The sequence below is a fragment of the Eptatretus burgeri genome, chromosome 10 (genome assembly GCF_056783735.1).
Source record: "Eptatretus burgeri isolate ZD-2024b chromosome 10, Ebu_testis_v1, whole genome shotgun sequence".
Taxonomy (NCBI): domain Eukaryota; kingdom Metazoa; phylum Chordata; class Myxini; order Myxiniformes; family Myxinidae; genus Eptatretus; species Eptatretus burgeri.
The window spans coordinates 51,524,698-51,547,197 of NC_140970.1; the positions used below are offsets into that span (position 1 = coordinate 51,524,698).

Consider the following 22,500-nt stretch of genomic DNA (forward strand, 5'->3'; position numbering starts at 1 on the left):
CGAGATACGCATCGAGCCGCGAGTGCAAATCGCAGCCTTTCCGAGGGAGAATTCGGATCAAGAATGCTACACGCCCACTTCTGATCTGTCCAATCAGCAAGCGCGGAGCGGCTTGGCCCCGCCTCCAGGCGCGTCTGTGTGAAATCCATATATGCAAATTCTAGGATCAGGGGAGGTTCACGCCCACTTTTCCTCCGTCCAATTGGCGAGCGTGGCTCCGCCCCCGAGGTCATTCTGATCCGGAAATTTGCATATTGTTTCTCCTGCCGGCCTATAAAACGGCGAGCACCAGGCGAATCGTGGCAGAGTCCGGTTTGGTGGAAGAGTCAGTCTTTGGTTGGAGAGCAGAGTGTGGCAGAGAGTGGAGACGGGTGGCGAAGGCATCGAGTTGGGTTCTGCAGTCGGCTGAGGAGAGTTGTGGGAAGAGGCCAAGGAGCTCGGGTCTGAGGCGAGAAGGACGGCGGTCGGCGACGAGGTCGCGGTGGGAGATCGCTCGTCGCGGGACCCAAGCCAGCCAGCCATTCACCCTCCCCCAGGGCATCAACAATTCCCCCTTTTTCCCCCGCGCTGAGGTAGTACAACAAAGGGGGCCCCGTTCCCACCCCACTCCAAACGTCGTGCCAACGAAACCCGCCAAGGAGCACGGAGTCGGGGCACAGCCACGCGGTTACATCTGCGGCTCGCCCACCAACGCGTCACGAGGACGCGGGTAGGACCCACCCGGTCTCGCGGACCTGGCCGCTCCTTCAGGTCCCGCGCACATATTGGCCTACATGCCCATCTGCCCCCTTGTCTATGAGGGTGGCTTCTTTCCTTTGCTTTTGAGTAAATGTGTGTCGGCACCGTCTGTAAAGTAGAACTGTATAAGTGTTGCCGTGTGTACGTGTATTCGGTTGTAACTCTGCGTCATTGTTTCTTTTGTTTTCCTGATATAGGTGCATTCTGACTGTTTGGCTGTATATGTGTGCTTTCTGTGTGTCGTGTAATAAATGTGCATTGTGTGAACTGTTTTCCCATTTCGCTTCGTCTTTTCTTTATTGACTCTCCATCCTGCTTCACGTAAAGGGTTCGTAGTGGGCTTAATACGCCCGATAATTAATAGGAACCGTCGAGGCCGACGATAACACCGCTTGGTTATCACTGTAGCACGGAATGGACCGCTTAAGCGGTTCGTGTCCGGATTCGGCCTGCGGCGAGGTACGATCACCCGGTCGACCATCCGCGCAGGTACTTAGGTAGATCGAATTTGGCGAGCAACCCTATCCTGTGCGGGTGGGCAATTGGCACGGTCGTGGTGGGGTTAAACCCCCACCCGTGACTAGCTCCGGCGTTGTTCCGAGAGGGTCACGATGGAACTGTCTGTTCCGGTGGGCGAGGCGGCTGCCATTCGAGTCGAGCGGCCGATCGCACGCCGGCGGGCGTGAATTCGCAACAATATATATATATATATAAATATATATATATATATATATATATATATATATATATATATATATATATATATATACACACACACACACACACACACACACACACACAAACAAACACGACATCTTAGTGACCGAAGCTTTTCGTGCTGCACTCTTCAAGGTAAAAATCACAGCAAGTGAAGAAGGAAGTGAAGGCGCGTGCTTTTTACGCAGGTCTCAATAAGGTAGACGCTGATTGGTTCAACCGTAATGACGTCACGGTTAATCGGAAGACCCATTGGTCGGCTCATCATCTTCACCTCGAGCTCCCATTGGCTGGAGCAGAATTCGTCGATGATTGATGTTTGCAACCACATCCTGGAGAGAGGGGGGATTGGATTCTCCTCAGGTCCATGTTACCGTACTTCCCTTGATCTTTCCATGCTGAAAGAGATACAGAGATCGTACAAATTCCTTTTGACGACATAGTATTGATCGGTGGTTAGGATGAAGGTTGCTTCCAACATATGTAAATGAAACGAGCTCCGACCTCAGCCCAACATCCTGAACATATCTGCATTGTACTGGTCTGCACAGATAGGGTTGGCAACCAGGTGCTGTGCAATGGCAGATGAAGCAGGTACAGTGGCCAGTGGTTGCTGGATATTTCTACATGCTCGCACTGGTTGTGTTCTCACCCTCACAATCATTCTTTGAATCGCCAAGGGGACATGTTGTTTGATCCGATCAGGTTATGCTCGGGTTACGCACGGGTCGAGCACGGAAACGGCTCGTCCCGTCCGAGCTCTGACGAGGGTGTGAATTCCTTGGTAGCTCGCCACGTGGGCCTCCAGGTATTTTGAAGTTTGGCAAGTAACCCTGCACCACGTGGTTGAATTATTGATGATTCACGGTCCTGTAAGGGACCCGTACCTTCGGAGTTATCCGAGGGTTACGATCTGAATTCCGGGTGTTCGGTGGAGTCGACTCTGCTGCTCCAACTAGCGGTCGTGCTCGCAGCCGAAACCAAGCCCACAACAATATATTGTTACGAATCTGGAAGCCTTGTGCACATAGACAGACAGCCGTCCCCTAGAGCTCAGTTATATCGGTAAGTACGTGTTTCTAGTTAGGGTCCCGTCCCTTGTTTAATGGGTAATTAAATGTTCATGCGCTGTGGAGTTATTTTGATAGTCAGGGTTTTATTTTATTTTTACCCCACTAACATCAACTACAACAACAACAGCATCACCCTCACCTTCACCTCGCTCTGGCCGACACAGAGTTCAAGGAGGAGCCTCGCGGTGGCCCTCGACCAATCAGCGTGCTACGAGTGAGGTGGCCGCCGCTCAGCCAATCAGACCCCGCGACGGTGAGAAAGGCGGTCCGCGTGATGTCACCATGCCCCCAGGTCAATCGACGGCCTTGGCGCCCGTTTTGGCCAATGACAGGGCGATGAGCGCATTTTGCGCGCCAAAACTGTCCAGTGAGGGAAAGCGGGGAGAGAGGAGGCATCCCCTCCCCCCCCCCTGAGAAGGGTGAATAAGGTTGCGGCGCGATCGGACGAGGAGAAGAGTTTTGGTTGTCGGGACGAGCGCGAGAGGAACAAGAGGGAGAGTTTTGGTTGTCGGGACGAGCGCGAGAGGAACAAGAGGGAGGGTTTTTGGTTGTCGGGACGAGCGCTGACGGAGCTCCCAACCTGGCTCGTATCTCGCTGGCACCTGATTCTTCCATCATCCCGTCGCTGGCGCCTGGTTCCCCGGACCGCATCTCGATGCTGGCCTGGTTCACTCATGTCAGCCAAACCACACGAGGTGGACAGGAACATGTCCTTCTGGGTTTGTGTGTGTGTGTGTGTGTGTGTGTGTGTGTGTGTGTGTGTGTGTGTGTGTGTGTGTGTGTGTGTGTGTGTGTGTGTGTGTGTGTGTGTGTGTGTGTCTGTGGGCCCGTCTGTAAGTAGTGGATTATTAAGTGCCTTCGCTGTACATTCTTTGCCTTGCATCTCTTATAGTCGGATAACTCTGCTCCTTGCCCCCTTCCCCCCTTTATAAATAAACCCATGTGTTAAATGTTTCAGCTCGTTTTTGTGGTTCTTCTCTTGGTTTAAAGTGGTGCATGTTGGGTGAAGTAAAGAAGGCCGTCATTGCCATAGTGGTGTGCATTTGGGACCGACGGAAGCTCGGTGACCGTCCGCTCGGGTCACGCACAGGTCAAGCGCACATTCGGCTCGTCCCGTACGAGTGCCGTCGAGGGTGTGAATACTCGGTAGCTCGCCACGTGGGTCTAGGTATTTTGAAGTTTGGCAAATAACCCTGTACCACATGGTAGAATTATTGCCGATTCACGGTCCGGTAAGTAAAGGGACCCGTACCCTCGGAGTTTTCCGAACGGTACGATCGATTCCAGGTGTTCGGTCGAGTCGACCCTACTGCTCCACCTTGCGGTCGTGCTCACAGCCGACGCCCGGCCCACAACAATATCGATATATAGCATGGTATTTGGAAGTATGATGAAGGCTATTTGTGTTACACAGTCTTTAGGTATATATTTCAATTTAAATAAGGATTTAAAGGCGTATAAATAAATAAATTCTGAGTTTTACCACCGTGTTCTCTAGCGGCTATTACACCACCCTATCCAATACATTATATTAGTTATTTATGCCTGTTGTATGTGTCCATTATTACATCCTTAATAACAGTAAGTTTTTCTGTTTGAAATGATTTTCAATTTTGTTTGATTGACAGGCAGCCAGACAGAGTAAAAATATTATCTCACTCCTCTCTGCGCACGTGCGATCGGGGAAAATTCAGAACCAAAATACGGTAAAACAACAGACTTGTCTTTGTATTCATGTTTTGATTCATGTTCAAAATATAACAATCAATTTAAATATGTTGTGCCTCAATCAGAAACTAATAAGCCGGACGGACAGAGATGAACCAATTGCTTAACCCCGCTTTTCGCTTCACATGCACAGAGTAATAATTATTTTACTGCCCTGTGATATTGAATGACAAATTTGAGAGAAGTGTTTTGAAAAAGATTAAGTTTATAATCTCGTATACAAGATGAATGGTAATGAGGATTTCCTTTTATCATAGAACTTCAAAATGAATTTATATCATCGTTTGAAATGGTTTGTAAACTACTGTTTTTAAATACAAGGTCTAAGACTCGTAATGGAGCTGCCACTCATAAACAGTATGGACATACTAACGAGAAAAACACAGCCACTGAGCTTGGGAGGAAGTGCCATCACTTCCAGGGATACTCTGGGTACCAGTGACATCACAACATTGGTGCAGCTTTTCTCACCGCACTCAGCAGAGTATTTCTTCCTCCACATGGATGCCAACCTATGGGGATTGCCTGTGATCTATCCTTTTAAATGCTGAACGCTAAGCAAGGAAGCAGCACGTACCATTTATTAAGTCTTTGGTAGACTCGGCTGGGGTTTGAACCGCCTACCTACCAGACTTGGAACGGACACTCGAACCATTACACAACCGAGTCTGATTAATTTGCAATGTCTGGTCAGGATATATTTAAATATTTCAAGTAGCCAATGCTACTTGACATATTTAAATAGTTTTAAATGCATACGTTCGTTATAATTTGCTCATCTAGGTGAAAATAGGTAATTTATACTCTTCCTTCCAATGACTAGTGGGTGATGAAAATATAAAACACATGGACATGGTGAAATTTGGTTCGGTGTGCCATGAGGATCGAGCAAACTCGAATATGTGCCATGAAACAAACAAACAAAATAAATAAACCAATGTCACCCGCAGGGTGACCCGTATCTTGCCAAAAGGTGACCACGTGTGACTTCTTTAAGGTCACACTGAGGTGAACAGAGCTGCTATCCACCAGGAGCGACTCCTTGAGGAATATCTGCCTACGAGAGATTCCGATGAGAATCGTTCTACAGAGTAACCATGAAAAATATGCTTTTTCCTCATAACGTCACCAAATGACGTCATAATGTCTCAAGCTTGACATATCTAGAAAGCACTCATCGAGGTGTTCAATTTGAGGTATGACACGATATGGTTCCGAAACTTGAAAATTTGACCTTGGGGTCAAATATGTTTGACCTGAGGCACTAACCATGAAGGTCAAGGCCAATCGCCACCAAAAATTAATCAGCTGAGCGCCAGACATGAACTATATTCCCATGAAGTTTGAAGACGATCCGATCAAAATTACTCAAAAAATAAGGGTTTCGTCGACTCCCCTGATTTGCGACAAAGTGACCTTGACCTTCAAAATTTTATGCGCTGAAAGGGACCTCCTATAGGCCTCTGATATGCGAAGTTACAAAAATTTCCAATGATAACTGTGCTCTGCAGAGTGATTTATACGTGATTACAGACCAAAATAAAATAAAAACATATGAAGGTCAAGGCCAATCGCCACCAAAAATTAATCAGCTGAGCGCCACACCATGAACTATATTACCATGAAGTTTGAAGCCTATCCGATCAAAATTACTCAAAAAATAAGGGTTTCGTCGACTCCCCTGATTTGCGCCAAAGTGACCTTGACCTTTGACCTTGACCTTCAAAATTTTGTGCACTGAAAGGGACCTCTATAGGCCTCTGATATGCGAAGTTACAAAAATTTCCGATGATAACTGTGCTCTGCAGAATTTTTTATACGTGATTACAGACAAACAAACAAAAAAAAAAAACATACAAGCTGACTAACATATCTTGCAAAACTTCATTTTGGCAAGATAACAAAGATTGAGAAGCACTGCTCTAGCCATTTACAAGTGTATGAAGTTACTGTGACGTGGGTGGAGATGTGAGTACATACATTCGCAAATGGCTCAGAGTGCCAAGAACACCAACAAGTATTGCCCTGCACAACTCATCAGCTGAATTGAGATTATCAACATCACTTGAGGAAAAGTTCAAAGTGTGTAAGTTGGGTGATTCTTCCAACTTTATCTGAGGATGACTGTGCCCAATGTGCCATCAGAAGCCAAGTGGGATGTGAGAAATGGAGAGCTAATTGAGAATAAAGGAAGTCACTGGAGTGGCGGTGCTGAAGGACCGATGAGGTATTGTATGGCATACAAGGCTCTGTTGTCCAAAGAAGATGTGACGGGTCGGTGTGAGAGTGATTGAGGAGGTGAGGCAGATTTAAGAGGATATGAGAGTGGCACAAGCGAGACAGCAAGTGAGCATGACATATCATGGTCAACGTTGTGGAGAATGGAACCAGCACACCTTAGCTTCATATTAAGATTGGTCTATGACTTACTACTGACCTCTGTGAACCTCCACATATTATGGAAGATGGTGGATTCTAATGTCTACAAGAAAGACCAATGTTTTATAGCATTCATGAGAGAAGAAGAGGGTCTTTCATGACAGTCCTTGATGGTGATGGTACTATCTTTCTTGCTACCAGAACTTTCTCACTACCAAAAAGGCAAAAAGCAGACTTTAAGGGAGCCCTCATTTTTCCATTGTTGGTAGCACAGACTCAGCAGACACCAGACATGGTTGTCTGGTTAGGAGAGAAGAGGAGGGTTCTCCTGGTGGAGCTGACAGTGCCTTGGAATATATATATATATATATCTATATATCTATATATATATATATATATATATCTATATATCTATATATATATATATATATATATATATATATATATATATATATATATATATATATATATATATATATATATATATATATATATATATATATATATATATATATATATATATATATATATATATATATATATATATATATATATTGTTGTGGTTACCAAATTCGCAAACCACCATTCAGGTCCCTTAGGTGAGGTATCTCGGTAAGTACATGTGTAGTTAGGCCCAAACCCGTTGTCTAGTGGGAATACATGTCATTTATGCGTGCTGCGACTCTTCAGGATAGCCGTTTTTCTTTTACTATCTTTAATTTGGACCAACCGCCATTGTTACCACCACCAACCACCGCTTCACCACAACCGCCACGACCTTCACGTCACACCTCGCAACCGTCGCATCGCCACCGTTCTTGCGCCGCCTGTGGGTACCCGTGTTGGACTCGTGCAGGGCGCGCGCCGAACAGCGTGTACAAAATCACGGATTTTGTGCTTCAAAAACGGATCAAAAACGACACACGCCCACTTTTTGCCGTCCAATCGGTGAGCGAGGGGCGAATTGGCCCCGCCCCCAGGGCGTTGGAGGGCGATCGATATATGCAAATTTATGGATCAAAAAGCATTCACGCCCACTTTTTCTCAGGCCAATGGGGAGCGAGGTGAAAGGTCGAAGGGAGGGGGTCAAAGAGGAGAGGGCGAAGCTACGGGGCTGATAAAAGCGACCGTGTTCGTCAGTCCAGAGAGTAGTAGAGTAGGAGAGTCGAGAGGGAACAGAGAGTCAAGACTTCGCGGGCGGTGGAGTTGGCAAGAAGGAGCTGGTCGTCGTGTGCGTTGGAGTCGGAACGGAGGGGACGGAGCTGTGGAGAGGCGGCGAGGGCAGACGAGGGGGTGCTCGCGTCGTGCAGGGAGCTGCACCCCAGGGAGGCCGACAGCGCGACCTGGCCGAGGTGGAGACGCTCGTTGCGGGGCAATAAAAATCCTCTATACCCCGAGCATCAGCAACCCCCTCCTGTTTCCCCCCGCGCTGAGATAGTGCGACCAAGGGGGCCCCTTTCCCACCCCCTACCAGACACTGCCCGCGAGGCCCGCGGAGTTGAGGCACCATCGCCGCTCCGCGTCTCATCACCAGACGGGTAGGCCGACCCGGTCTCGGCCTCAGGCCCGCCTCATCCTTGAGGGTATTCTTTCCTTGGTTTTGGGTATGTGTTGTCGGCGCCGTCTGTGAAGTAAAATTGTATAAGTGTTGCCGTGTGCTCGGTAGTCGGATAGCTCTGCATTGTGTTTCGCTTTTACATTTGCTTTTTGTGTAAATTGCATTGTGTTTTTTTCTTTTCTGTGTGCTTTTGGTGGAATTGAATATGTGTGCTTTCCGTTCGTCGCGAATAAATGTGCTTTGTGTTGAACTGTTTCCCGCTTCGCTTCGTCATTTCCTTCATTGAATCCTCATCTTGCTTCACGTAAAGGGTTGGTAGTGGGCTGAGTACGCCCGATAATTAATCGAACCGTCGAGGTCGACGATAACACCGCTCGGTTATTCTGATAGTACGGAACGGGTCGCTTAAGTGGCCCGTGTCCGAAGTCGACCTGCGGCGAGGTGCGATCGCCCGGTCTACCCTCCGCGTGGGTACTTAGGTAGGTCGAATTTGGCGAGCAACCCTATCCCACGCGGGGGCTGATTGGCTCGATCGCGGTGAGACCGAAAGGTCCACCCGTGACTGGTTCCCGGCGTTAGTCCGAGAGGGTCACGACTGGATTGTCCGTCCGGTGGGCGACGTGCCGCGATTCGAGTTGCGTGGCCGTCGGCACGCCGGCGGGCGCGAATACCGCAACACTGGTGTCAGGAGTGGGATACAAACCCATCGCCCTCCTTGCGGCACTGGTATCGGAGAACAGGAAAACGGGCTCTCCTGTCTCCGGCTAAATTCACGGGAATCGGTCCAGGGGTGAGAGAAGCGACCCCCGATTCCCTCCAAATTACGAGCGAACTAAATTAACCCTTTAAGAGAAGCAAGATGGCGTCTCAAGGCGAGCGGGAGCCGGGGGTATTAGAAATGTATATGTGTAGTAATGTAGGATCCATGGTCCAGGATGGAATCCCCGAGCAGGAAATGTTGATTGTGCAGGAACACGGACTCGCCCAACTGAACCCAGAGCCCGAAATAGGTGCGGCAGCGGCCGCGGTGTATGACACCCCCCCTCCCCCTCTCCACCAAAACCTCCCGATTCTTGCCGAATCGGCTCACCCAAGCGCACCCGACATGGCCCAGCTATTTGCCATGCTGGCGGCAATGAACAAGCAAATGGAAACGAATGCGCATGAAATGAAAAACAAAATGAAAGGCATGACCAAACAAATAATCGAAAAGATGGATGCGAATATGAAAAACGAAATGAAAGGAATGAACGAAAAGATGGATGCGAAGACACAAAAAATGGATGAAAAGATGGATACAAATACAAATGAAGTGAAAACGACGATGGATGCGAATACACAGCAAATGAAAAAAGAAATGAAAGAACTACGGGGGGAGACGCAGAACATGGGCCGATGCCTGCAGGCGGGCGTGAAGGCCGTGACCAGGGAGCTGGGAATGGCGACTCCATGTGTGGGAGCAAACGAGCTGGAAGGGGGTGCAACGGCTGACAGGCCCGCGGTGGAAGCGGGTAAAAAATAATTCGGGGGGCGTGTTGGGCGAGGGTCGTGACAGAGGAATCGACGGTGACCAAAAGGGAAAAATTAAATGGGGAGACCAAAACGTGTGAGACGAGACACGAGGTGACGACAACGGAAATAATAGTGGAGACAAGGGAGGTAAAGGGTGAAGAGTTGGCAGTGACGGTAGCCGGGAAGGGAACGATAGAGGAGAGACTGCACGGTGAGGACGGGGTAAGTGACGCACACACACACACGGAGGTAGTGGAGGACAATGGGGGTGAGCTCGCGGAGCGTATAGAGACCCAGTGCGAGCACCTGGATAGCCTCCTCCAGGAACGAGGGGAGGGAGTATGCCCCCTTGAGGCGAGTCACGACCAGGTGAGTTCGGTCGTGCTTTGCGAGGTTGAGGGGACGGGTGCTGTGGACAGGTGCACTGAAAGCTTGGGGGGTATAGAGGCCCCGGAGACCCTTGTGGGGACACGAATCCCCAGAGTGGTTGTCCCTGTGTGTGTGGTGCAAGGCGTGAGTGCGTCCCCGTGTGTGGAAGCGACCCCGTGTGTGAGTGGTGTGGTGGCGATGGTGCCGGAGTACGTGCTTCCCAGCACGCCGTGTGTGGATGAGGCACCGTGTGTGGAAGAGGCCGTGTGTGTGAGTGAAACGGCCAGTGTGGATGAGGAACCGCGGTTGAGTTCCCCCGCGTGTGTGAGTGAGGGACGGTGTGTGGATGAGGCACCGCGGGTGAGTGCCCCCGCGTGTGTGGGTGAGGCACCGTGTGCGAGTGAGGCCGTGTGTGTGGATGAAACGGCCAGTATGAGTGAGGCACCGCGGGTGAGTGCCCCCGCGTGTGTGAGTGAGGCACGGAGTGTGGATGAGGCACCGCGGGTGAGTGCCCCCGCGTGTGTAAGTAGTATGGTTTGTGTGAGTAGTGAGGCACGCGTGAGTGAACGGCCGAGTGCAAGGGAGACCGTGTGTGTGAGAGAGCGGTATGTGAGGGAGATGTCGGTTGGCATGCGGGAGCACGCAGCCGCATCTCCCGGTGTGAATGTGATGGAGTGGACTGTGTGCGTCGTAACACGCAGGTGTGCGTGTGTGGAATGGAGACGGAGACGGCGACAGAGGAAAGAAAGCCGAGTAGCGGCTGTAGTTGTTTCGGGGACCGTGCCGGGTTCGCCCAGCAGTGAGCACGAGGTCCGTGCTGTGCAACGCACGAGGCCACCACGTGCTCGCTTGCGAGAGTGAAGTCCCGGTTCGGAAACGCACGCGGTGGATTTGCCGATCCCGCGGACGGACAAAGTTAGGCAGGTAAACGGATTTGGACCGGACGGGTTCTCCACGCGATCGTGTGTGTTAAGCTCCAACGGGCAAAGCACATGTGTTCGCGTGGGGAACCCCTCGAGACGTGGGGCTTGTGTTTTTTTTTTATGCGCACGGTGACGTCATGGCTGCACGTGTGGTTGGAATCCGGCAGGAGGGGTATCTCTGCCGGATGGTACCGTCCAAGGAGGGACGAGGAACACGTGCAGCTGCATGACGTCACGGGCAGGTGTAAAGTGCGCGAGCTCTGAGTTGCCACGCAGGTGCTGCGCATGGAAAAAAAAAAAAAACAAGCCTCACTTTCGGGTGCACAGGATTCCTGGGCAAGGGGTGGAAGACCCCCTTCCCTGGGCACAGGATGAGAACTAGTTAGGGGGAAGGGTTAGCTTAGCTAGACCGACTTCATGGGGCAGGGGTAAGTCCTCATGGAGTCCGTGGAATGGATTAGGTAGAGGGATTGTAGCCAGATTTAGGTTGGGAAATAAAATGATTGATTTGGAGACAGTGACAGACTTGAGGATGTGTAGAGGGGACGTAGTTTAGCTACGTAGGTTAAATGGAACGTGCTGTAGTATAAGGGACGACGTGGGAGCACGAGTTAGTTAGGGGATGTAGTTAGGAGGATGGCAGAGTTCAGCGGTGTGTGTGTTGAAGAGTTGGTGAGTTGTGAGGTGAGTACTTGTTGAGTGAGTGAGGCCAGCGGGTCTGTGTGAGTGGAGTGAATGGGGAATGCATGGTGCGATGAGTGATTGGGGGGAGGAGTGACTCCCGCCCAAGGGACCCCGGGGTCAGAGTAAAGTGAGTTAGCTGGGTTAGTCAAATTGAAAAATGGAGGTCGTTTTGTTGTTGGTGGGAGTGTAGGCTCGAAACCCATTTGGAGGGGTGCAGGAGCCCTGTTGACGGGCTTGGGAGCGTGGCTGCGAAAGGTGAGTATCGCTGAGTGGGTACCCCGGGCACGAGGCTAGTCGGCCGCGGTAGGCCAAGGGCCCATGGGGGGCCGGGATAGCGTAGTGGGCACGGATGCGCCTGCTTGGTGCGGGGGCCCGGGGCGCCATTAGCCGCGTGGGCAGTGTTGTGGGCACGGGTGACCCTCGGAAAGGGGCCCGGGAGGCCGGCCTGCCACGTGTGCGTTTCAGGGGAGGTGCCATGGGGGGCACTCCCCGGTGTTAGGGAGCTGGTAGGCTCAGAGGCAGTGTAGTGCCCGGGGGTGCCATAGCGGGAGATTCGGCAGAGGGTCGTGCCTGCCAAAGGGAGCCACGTGTCCCAGCCAGGAGACCGTGTGAGGGCACGGAGAGAAAATTGGGGGGCGAGGCCCGAAATTGTGAGGACACCAACACAGGCGACGGGAATCTGGGTTGTTAGAACCAATAGTTTAAGCGAGAGGCGCTTGTTGAAAGCCCCGGGGTAGTTTAACAGTTAAATGGTTAGGGTAGATTAGGAGATGTACCCCTCCGCACCATCCATCCCCTCGCTGTCGTTGGGGGCCGCTGGACCCACTTTGGTTATAGATCGCCGAACTCTGGGGAGGCCATTCTGAGGCTTGAGTTGGGCCTCGACACAGGACGTTAGCTCTCCCTTATTCCCCTCCGGGAAGGGAACGTAGGGGTTGGGAGTAGGCTAGGTGACAGGATAGGTTAGCCGAACAAGGACCATAAAGGGGGTTAGGGGACGATTTATAGTGGGGAAGTAAAAGAAAAAAAAAATAATAATAAAAAAAATTAAGGGGGCTAAATTGGGGTTTGACAAATTAAGGGAGTGGGTATGTACAGTGACAGGCAAAGGCGATAGGTGGGAGGGAGACAGGTAGGTAGGTCCGAGCCCGCCCTCCAAGTGGCCAGCACCACCGCACTCCCTCCACCAACCTCCACTGAACGGCAAGAGCTGGCCAACTTCATCGGCTGGCCGTGTTTTGCTTCAAGGCGGAGGCCGGCCAACTTCGTCTGCAGCTGCTGTGCTGCAAGGCCTGTGCCGGCCAGTTCATCTGCTGGCTGTTTTTCTTCAAGGCCTGTGCCGGCCAGTTCATCTGCCGGCTGTGTTTGCCTGCGACGGCCTTCTTCTACGGGCTGTGATTGCCTGCTCACCTTTGCCATGCCATGCCCACTGCCCATGTTCACCAGCCCCGTTCAATTTTTGCTTTGCCCCCCCCCCCCCTGTTCATTGCCATGTGCGCCAGGATCGTAAAAGCAACAGTTTGCAAGCTGCGAGAACTGCCCCGTTGGCAGCTACAACACGGGCCTGCAGTGGCGGCCCGTGCACCGTGTTTGTGTTCATGCATCCATTCGTTGTGCTCATTGCGTGTGCCACTTGAGCTGGCACGGAGACTGCGTTTGTGCAGCCCATGCACCGTTGTGGTTCACTGCGTTCAGTTCAAAAGGGAAGGCCTTGGACTGCGTGTGAGCAGCCAGCCACGTTCCCTGTCACCTGCATTGTTTGAGCCAGAGACTGCATGCGGGCAGCCTGGCTCCCTGCTAACTGCTTTCTTTTTGCAGAGTTCAATGATCCTGGGCCATGGTTTAGTGTAAAATTTGTAAGTTTAGGTTAAGATGTACTGTAAATATGAGTGCGCCCCCCGGCATGTCTGTCTCGCGCCGGCAATTTTATTTAAGTCGTCCGTGTGAGTGAGTTTGTTTAGATAGTTACGCAGCCCTCAGGTTATTTATTTTGGGGACACGAATACCATGAATGTCGCACTCAGGGATCCGTAGGTAAAATGTACTAGGGGAAAACTACACATGATGGCACACGAAAATTTGACGACTCGGGACGAGTCTGTAAAAAGGGGAGGGGGTAGTGTTGTGGTTACCAAATTCGCAAACCACCATTCAGGTCCCTTAGGTGAGGTATCTCGGTAAGTACATGTGTAGTTAGGCCCAAACCCGTTGTCTAGTGGGAATACATGTCATTTATGCGTGCTGCGACTCTTCAGGATAGCCGTTTTTGTTTTACTATCTTTAATTTGGACCAACCGCCATTGTTACCACCACCAACCACCGCTTCACCACAACCGCCACGACCTTCACGTCACACCTCGCAACCGTCGCATCGCCACCGTTCTTGCGCCGCCTGTGGGTACCGGTGTTGGACTCGTGCAGGGCGCGCGCCGAACAGCGTGTACAAAATCACGGATTTTGTGCTTCAAAAACGGATCAAAAACGACACACGCCCACTTTTTGCCGTCCAATCGGTGAGCGAGGGGCGAATTGGCCCCGCCCCCAGGGCGTTGGAGGGCGATCGATATATGCAAATTTATGGATCAAAAAGCATTCACGCCCACTTTTTCTCGGGCCAATGGGGAGCGAGGTGAAAGATCGAAGGGAGGGGGTCAAAGAGGAGAGGGCGAAGCTACGGGGCTGATAAAAGCGACCGTGTTCGTCAGTCCAGAGAGTAGTAGAGTAGGAGAGTCGAGAGGGAACAGAGAGTCAAGACTTCGCGGGCGGTGGAGTTGGCAAGAAGGAGCTGGTCGTCGTGTGCGTTGGAGTCGGAACGGAGCTGTGGAGAGGCGGCGAGGGCAGACGAGGGGGTGCTCGCGTCGTGCAGGGAGCTGCACCCCAGGGAGGCCGACAGCGCGACCTGGCCGAGGTGGAGACGCTCGTTGCGGGGCAATAAAAATCCTCTATACCCCGAGCATCAGCAACCCCCTCCTGTTTCCCCCCGCGCTGAGATAGTGCGACCAAGGGGGCCCCTTTCCCACCCCCTACCAGACACTGCCCGCGAGGCCCGCGGAGTTGAGGCACCATCGCCGCTCCGCGTCTCATCACCAGACGGGTAGGCCCGACCCGGTCTCGGCCTCAGGCCCGCCTCATCCTTGAGGGTATTCTTTCCTTGGTTTTGGGTATGTGTTGTCGGCGCCGTCTGTGAAGTAAAATTGTATAAGTGTTGCCGTGTGCTCGGTAGTCGGATAGCTCTGTATTGTGTTTCGCTTTTACATTTGCTTTTTGTGTAAATTGCATTGTGTTTTTTTCTTTTCTGTGTGCTTTTGGTGGAATTGAATATGTGTGCTTTCCGTTCGTCGCGAATAAATGTGCTTTGTGTTGAACTGTTTCCCGCTTCGCTTCGTCATTTCCTTCATTGAATCCTCATCTTGCTTCACGTAAAGGGTTGGTGGTGGGCTGAGTACGCCCGATAATTAATCGAACCGTCGAGGTCGACGATAACACCGCTCGGTTATTCTGATAGTACGGAATGGGTCGCTTAAGTGGCCCGTGTCCGAAGTCGACCTGCGGCGAGGTGCGATCGCCCGGTCTACCCTCCGCGTGGGTACTTAGGTAGGTCGAATTTGGCGAGCAACCCTATCCCACGCGGGGGCTGATTGGCTCGATCGCGGTGAGACCGAAAGGTCCACCCGTGACTGGTTCCCGGCGTTAGTCCGAGAGGGTCACGACTGGATTGTCCGTCCGGTGGGCGACGTGCTGCGATTCGAGTTGCGTGGCCGTCGGCACGCCGGCGGGCGCGAATACCGCAACAATATATATATATATATATATATATATATATATATATATATATATATATATATATATATATATATATATATATATATATTGAAGAGGATACATTTGGCGAACTCGAGAAAATTGGGTGCACCTTTGCCATAAACAACCACCACAGTTTTGTGGATTTGTTTGGAGTTTCCAACTTTGAATTATTTAAAAAATAATAATAATAATAACTGACAGCACCTCAATATCAATTTTAATAATATCCATAAATGTATGATGGAGCAATTTTCTGGATTATACTCTGAAACAATGATGCCAGATCTTCTTCTTCTTACGTACGGCAGCTTGGCTTCCGGGTAGCTATAATTTTGTTGGGGCACGACTGTGCCACTGATGCTGTGCCCCAAACCAGTGCACTGGTCGTCATTTCGCTGACCTCGAAAGGATGACAGGCTGAGTCAACCCCACCTGGTGTTAATCCAGCAGCTAACGGGGCCCGAACTCAGGACCCTAAGATCCTAAGCCAGCCACCCGACAAGCCAGCCACCCTAACCACTGAGCCAACACCAGGCTTGATGTCAGATTAATTAAAGTAATGGAAAATAATTTGCATACCCATCAGTTTATTCTCAGCAAAAAAACATAGTTCTTGAGTGACAATGAATAACTCGTTCCAAGAACCTTTTGATGTCCTGTGTCCACACTCTTCAGTAAACTTTTGAAAGAAAAATCATCACCCAATCCATAAACATGATCAAGACACTAGAAAAAAAAAATAATAATAAGAATAACACTTTGGCCTTAAACCTTTTAAAGTAATCTGAAACATTTTGTCATGTTGCACACAATATTGTGCCTCCATTTAGTAGACTATAGTTTGAACGTTGAGACTGCGGGACGCCCATTCATAAAACTAAACTTACAAGGTTGGATCAGATGTGCCCCAAGCCAAACAAATTCACAGTGCATACCCCATCGTGTGTACTCTCAGCCATGTGCTTTCAGTGTTGTATATAAATATTCATTGTGTTGTTGAGTGATCGCATGGAATAGAAAGATTAATACAAGATTTTGTATTACCGTCTGAGCACATAACTCAAAATCCCACAATCCAGGTTTAAAGCTCCTTATTCTGTCTATTAATGTCCATGTATTTCATGAAAAAAAAAATCAATGACGTCTCCACTGTCCTTGTCCTGAGTATGTATTATACAGCATAATCTTCTCAAGATGAATACTTCGTAGGATTAATTTCAATAAAGCAAATGCAAAAGTTGATTTAGATTTTTAAGTAAGCCTGGTGTTGGCGCAGTGGTTAGGGCAGCGGCTTGGGATCCAAAAGGTCCTGAGTTCAAGCCCCGTTCGGCCACTGAATTAATACACCAGGGGGTTGACTCAGCCTGTCATCCTTCCGAGGTCGGCGAAGTGAGTCCCAGTATACTGGGCCGGTGTATACCCCGGTTAAAATAGGTGTACCATATCCTTGTGTCGTAAGAGGCGACCAGGGTTGCGTCAGGAAGGGCATCCGGCGTAAAACATGTGCCAAATCACGATGCGGATCATACGGATGATCCGCTGTGGCAACCCCTAACGGGAGCAGCCAAAGGAAGAAGAAGATTTAGATTTTTAAGTCATAAATCTTTCAAAACTCATGGAGCTTGTACATAGCTACTCATATGTTACATTAAGGGCAAGGATGTATCTTAAAGAGACTAGAAGGTTACACCACGACACAGCCTGAATGGTGCTTTGTGGTAAAAGAGCAAAGCCGTAATTATAAATCGAGATTTCAGAATACGTTGTTCAATTTCAACAAGAATAGATTATATTTGTTTGTCTTTTCTTCTTGAAAGCAATTGTAACATTGTGCAATTCATTTGCATTTGAACATTCTGAAATGGTATTATGAAGCTTATTTATGCTCATCACTGACAGAAATACTTAATAAAAGGCCAAAGCAATAGTTTCTGTCCAAATTTTGACAGTCGTTGAGAGAAATACGCAAGGTATCCTAAAGTTGTAATTTACAAGCCTCGTCATGCTCTTTTGCAACATTATCACAAACCATTTTGCATTGTAGCATACAAATCAGAATGTGCACGATACCTCCAACGTGAATGTTGAAAGACAATGGAAACAGTTATTAATTTCAAAAGCACGAACAGAACAAACAGCCCTTATAGCAGTGGAAGTGTTACTTCGGTGAAACCTGTTGTTAAATGCAAAAGTTTAATCGTCTCATTTTTCTATTTACCTCTCCCTCTCCAGAACTGTTGCACATATTTATTATTGTGTGGCACCGTAATAATGGTTGTATATGAGCTCAGGTACTTTACATTAAAATATGTATAAAAATGATTGCTGGATATTCCAGAATCCTGTTCATAATGAATAACAAAGAGTAGTTCCCACTAACATACCTATTTGTCTCAAGGAGAGTTCCCTTATATGTGCATGTTCTTATGAAATTTAGACAACAAAGGGAATTTTTATTTATTTGCATTTACACAACTTTCTTGAGGTTAAGAATTCCTTTTTTTTTTGCTGAAAGGAGGTCGAATTAACATTTTGTCATCGACACAGCATACTGAGCCCTGTACCGTTTCCCACACGTATGACATCAGCAAATTTTAGAAGTTTCAAATATTTCTCCATCAAAAAGTCTGCACTGGAAGTGCATGATAAAGCATCTCAAAAAGAGGAAAACAAAAAATTGTCCACAGCCTATCATCTCCAGATTCCTAACTGCCTTAGTAAAGAGCTTAACAAATTATGTGTTCAAATATTATGCTTCACAAGGTTGCCAAAGATAAATTAATGGCTGGAAAAAAGGTGGAACAAAATGAAATAAAACCACATCCATATCGCAAAGTAAAAACCCTGACCCAGCATTCTTACAAACTAATCACTATGATCTAAGATCAGTTGCTCAACATGAGGCATGGGGCATGAAAGAAACAGAAAGCACAATATCTAAACACTCATATCAGGAGGTATAGAAATCCAAACGTATCACTCACTGTAAAAGGTGAATAAGTGAATAGTGTGACATGGAAGGGGAGAGGTGGGGTGTGGGGGGCGAGGGGAGGGTGGATTAATCCTAGAGTTGCATTTCAACCACTAGAGGGTGTAGTGAGATTAAATCATGGCCTGATTAGAAAGCTTGTCCGCCATCATCGTTGTGGGTAAAATTGCATCTGAAGTACTTGAAAGATGCTGCAAAGCTGCGCTTGCTATGGTTGTACCAGCCGAAGGAGGAGAAAAAAATGGAATTTATTTTCATAAGTGAGTAGTGTAGTGGAGTACATAATGTCATGGAGTACATAACATCAAACGATAACGAGTCAGTCATACTTTATTACTGGAACTTGCTGATGTGGAATGTGAAACACTGAAATGATCGTCATGACTTCCTGAGTTGATGAGGCGAATGAACTACAAATAATCTGGAGGAATTCCCATGTTGTAAATGCACCCCATGGTAAGGTGTAAAGAGCAGCTTAATAGGTCCTTCTACCACGGTGGCATGGCATTCATTCTAATTACAAAACAAATAACAAAAACAAGAACATTGTAACAAAGCATAGATTAATTAATACTAACAATATTTACAACAATAATAAGAATAATAGTATCATATGGCAATAATACTAATAAGGAACATATCCCTGCACTGGATCCAAGCACATCTGGGCTTCGTGAATTGCAAGCTAATGCTCAAGCAGTATCGCAGGCAGGTATGCAAGAAGGGTGTTAAAACCAATTAAAAATTGGTCCAATGGCCCAATGGGCCCACTACAATATACAACAAGAGCGACACTCGTAAAGTGTATAGTCTCACCTCGCGCTTTCATTCGGAACAAAAATACCATCATTAACTGAACACGCCACTATTATGGCCCACATACCTGTATCACCTATGTACCCTATTATGTCATATTGTTTCTTGGCATGGGTAATGAATGTCATAAATTTAATTATTCACTCACATATGGTCATAGATCAGATACAAGAGGTTTGGTTTTTTGTATAAGAATTTCAATTCAACCAATTATGGCTGGAATACCACTTCACCGATGATATCATCGTTATCACCCTCTGGCCTCTGTACCCCATGGGGAATTGATGACGTATCCCAAGTTTTACTTTTTTTTGATGAGTAGTTTCAGGGAAAATGATGTTCAATTTTTTTCCTTTAATCCAACATGGTTGCCACACCATATGACATATGACAGAGTTATCAATATAATATTCTCCATTGGGAGTCATGACAAAACACCTTAGCCTTTCTCAGCACTAAGGGTTACAGCACAATCTCCTGGCAGCACACAAACAAACACGACGACTTATCCCTATAAGCTAGGCTATGCAAACACAAACAGGAGTCTATGTTGTACTTTAATTATAATAGCTTACACCTCCTATCCACCTTCTACCCCTACCCCCTACACAAATATAACATCATAATGAACAGTCCTACATACTGTTCGTCAGTGCTGGTGTGCCATGCTCAGTTGCCCTGCTGGGTCGCAGCATGAATGATGGTTCATCGTCTGATTCTGAGGCAAATGCTGGCAAAAAATAATAAAGAAAATTAGTAGCAGTAAAGAAGGGAAGGAGACTTCAGTGGGGAATGGGGGAATATGTAGAGAAAATCAATACTGTATAAAGTAAAGTAGAAGGAAAGAACAACAAATATTATCACAAAGATGCTTTCCCACCCCCCAACACATCGCCCCCTACCCTTACCCCCCACCGACCGCTCCTCGAACAACAACACTATACATTGCCCATCATGACTTTTTATTCTCATGCAATTCCAATGCGCTGTTTTAGATACAGATCATTATCATTCAAAGTTCAAAGCATAAAATTCCCCCACAATGTAAAAGCAATCAACACTCAAAGGTGTTTCTTTGAAAATGCAAGTACTTGCACATGTGGAGACAAGCACTCGTTAATTTGTGATTGCAAGTGGTTGATATGCGTCTCGGCAAGCTGCCGGTGCAGCATTTCACCCCTTTATCAGTGCATTTCAAAATGTTTTCACATCGAACTATATTTTGGGGAATTCTGGAAATTTGAGAATTCTGGCCAACTTTAAGCTCTGGAATAACCTCAATGTCTGCACTCTGAAGTGCTTCAGTGACGATGAATCCAAAAAGTGGAGGGGACTTATTCTGCTGGAAAATTAACTGTTTACCTTGGAGTAGGCAAAGTGGTATTACTTGGTCAGGTTGATAGTCTAACTTAGCTTGTATATTGGTGAAAATAACAATAATCAATTGTTTTTCTGTTGGTTGAAATACCGATGGCCTCACACCATGAATGCAACATGCTCAGTCGTTGAAGTACTTCCATTGGTTAACTTGATCGTATGCTGGAAAGCACTTTCCAGGAGCAAAAAATAAAAACAACACAATTAAAAGAAAAAAGAAGGTTTGAATGGGTCAAAATTCACGTTTTCTACTGAAATGCTTAACATCAAATTTGGAGAATCAAAATGGAAACCAGCACACCACTCTTCAAGGATGCCGACCACTGGTATCGAATAAATAAGATTCATCAGATGTCTGTCTGTCTGTTTGTCTGTCTGCGTTTTTTGCAAGGACCGCTGGACCGACAACCACCAAATTTGGTGCACAGCCCAAGTCTGATCCAGGGATTATCCGAAGGGTATTTTCATCCACCACACGAGCCTTTAAATATCACTTTTCTGGCTTTTTCATTTATAGATAGATATCTGGTTAACAGATATAATGTGACATATAATATGGCCAAAGGCCAACGCACCAAATTAGTCAAGCTGTGTCTTTCACCCATTGGCTCACTGCACAACTGGCCTGACTCTACGCACAATTGGAACCAAACTAAATTTCATGAATAAGATTCATCAGATGTCTGCAAAAAAAAAATGTGAACAGACAGACAGACAAAGACCGCTGGGCCAACAACCACCAAATTTGGTAAACAGACCAAGTCCGACCCAGGAGTTGTCCGAAGTGTTTTTTCATCCACATCCTCAGCCTTTAAAGACCCGGAGGAACCATAAGACCTTTTCTTTTACATGCTTGAGAGATTAGAATACATGCTTGAGAGAAGACTTTTTACATGCTTGGGAGATAAGACCCCTCAAGACCCTGAAGACCCAAAGACTCATAAGACCCTTAAGACCACTTAATTCCCCAAACACAATTAAGACACTTTAAAACCCCGAATACCCCAAAGACCCTTTGGGTCCCAAAGACAGTTAAGATCCCCAAGGCCCCACAACACCCCTAAGTCTTTTGAAGACCATGAAGACCCTTAAGATTTTGAAGACCCTCAAGAACTGTATGACCCCAAAAACCCTTTTAGACTTCAAAGACCCTTAAGACCCACAATGACCTGGAAGAACCTTAAGACCTCCCTCCAGGTCTTCAAAACAGCTGTTCACCACCATCTCTTATCTTCCCCCATCCAAAACCATGATCTTTTCTACCCCCGTTAATCCACCCCAAACCCACCTCCTTCAAATTCCCTGCTTTCCTTCCTGAAAGTCCCTGTAATGTCCATCTTGTTTAACCCCTGTACCCTGCCCCATCCCTCTCCCTTCCACAGATCTCCTAATGTCTCTGTTCCCCACTGTTTTGTGCTTCCCTCTCCCACCCTCTTGCCTCCTGCTCCCCTTGTTATACGTTCTGTGTGTTAGCTGTGTAATGCTTTGACATTGTACACACAAAAAAGACCCTTGAGACCATAAAGACATTTAAGACCCCAAGACCATTCGGTCAGGTCAGGTAAGAGAGCATGTGCCAGAGCAGCGAATCGCTGTGTCCACTTTCCGCCGATACTCCAGGGACCTCCGTCTGGCCATCCCCCAGGCAGATGCCTGACCCATCCCCATCTCCTTGAGATGCTGATCAACCTGCTGCAACCACGAGGCACGTGGTCGGCCCATTGGCCTACTCTACTCACGAGGCTCCCTCGCTGAGAGAATCTTGTGAGCAGGATCAGCGTCAGGAAAATGAGCCACATGTCCATACAGCCGCAGCTGATGCTGACGGACTAT

General features: G+C 48.0%; 1 protein-coding gene across 10 annotated transcripts in view; it reads right to left on the bottom strand.

The window, feature by feature from the left end:
• Positions 1-22,500, bottom strand: part of LOC147018539 (uncharacterized) — a 282,825-nt gene that overhangs the window by 30,299 nt on the left and 230,026 nt on the right. For all 10 annotated transcript variants that reach the window (XM_085898301.1, XM_085898300.1, XM_085898299.1 and 7 more), the window contains one exon: positions 19,934-20,020. In XM_085898301.1, the coding sequence (XP_085754427.1) occupies positions 19,934-20,020 (87 nt within the window). The remainder of the gene's footprint in view (positions 1-19,933; positions 20,021-22,500) is intronic.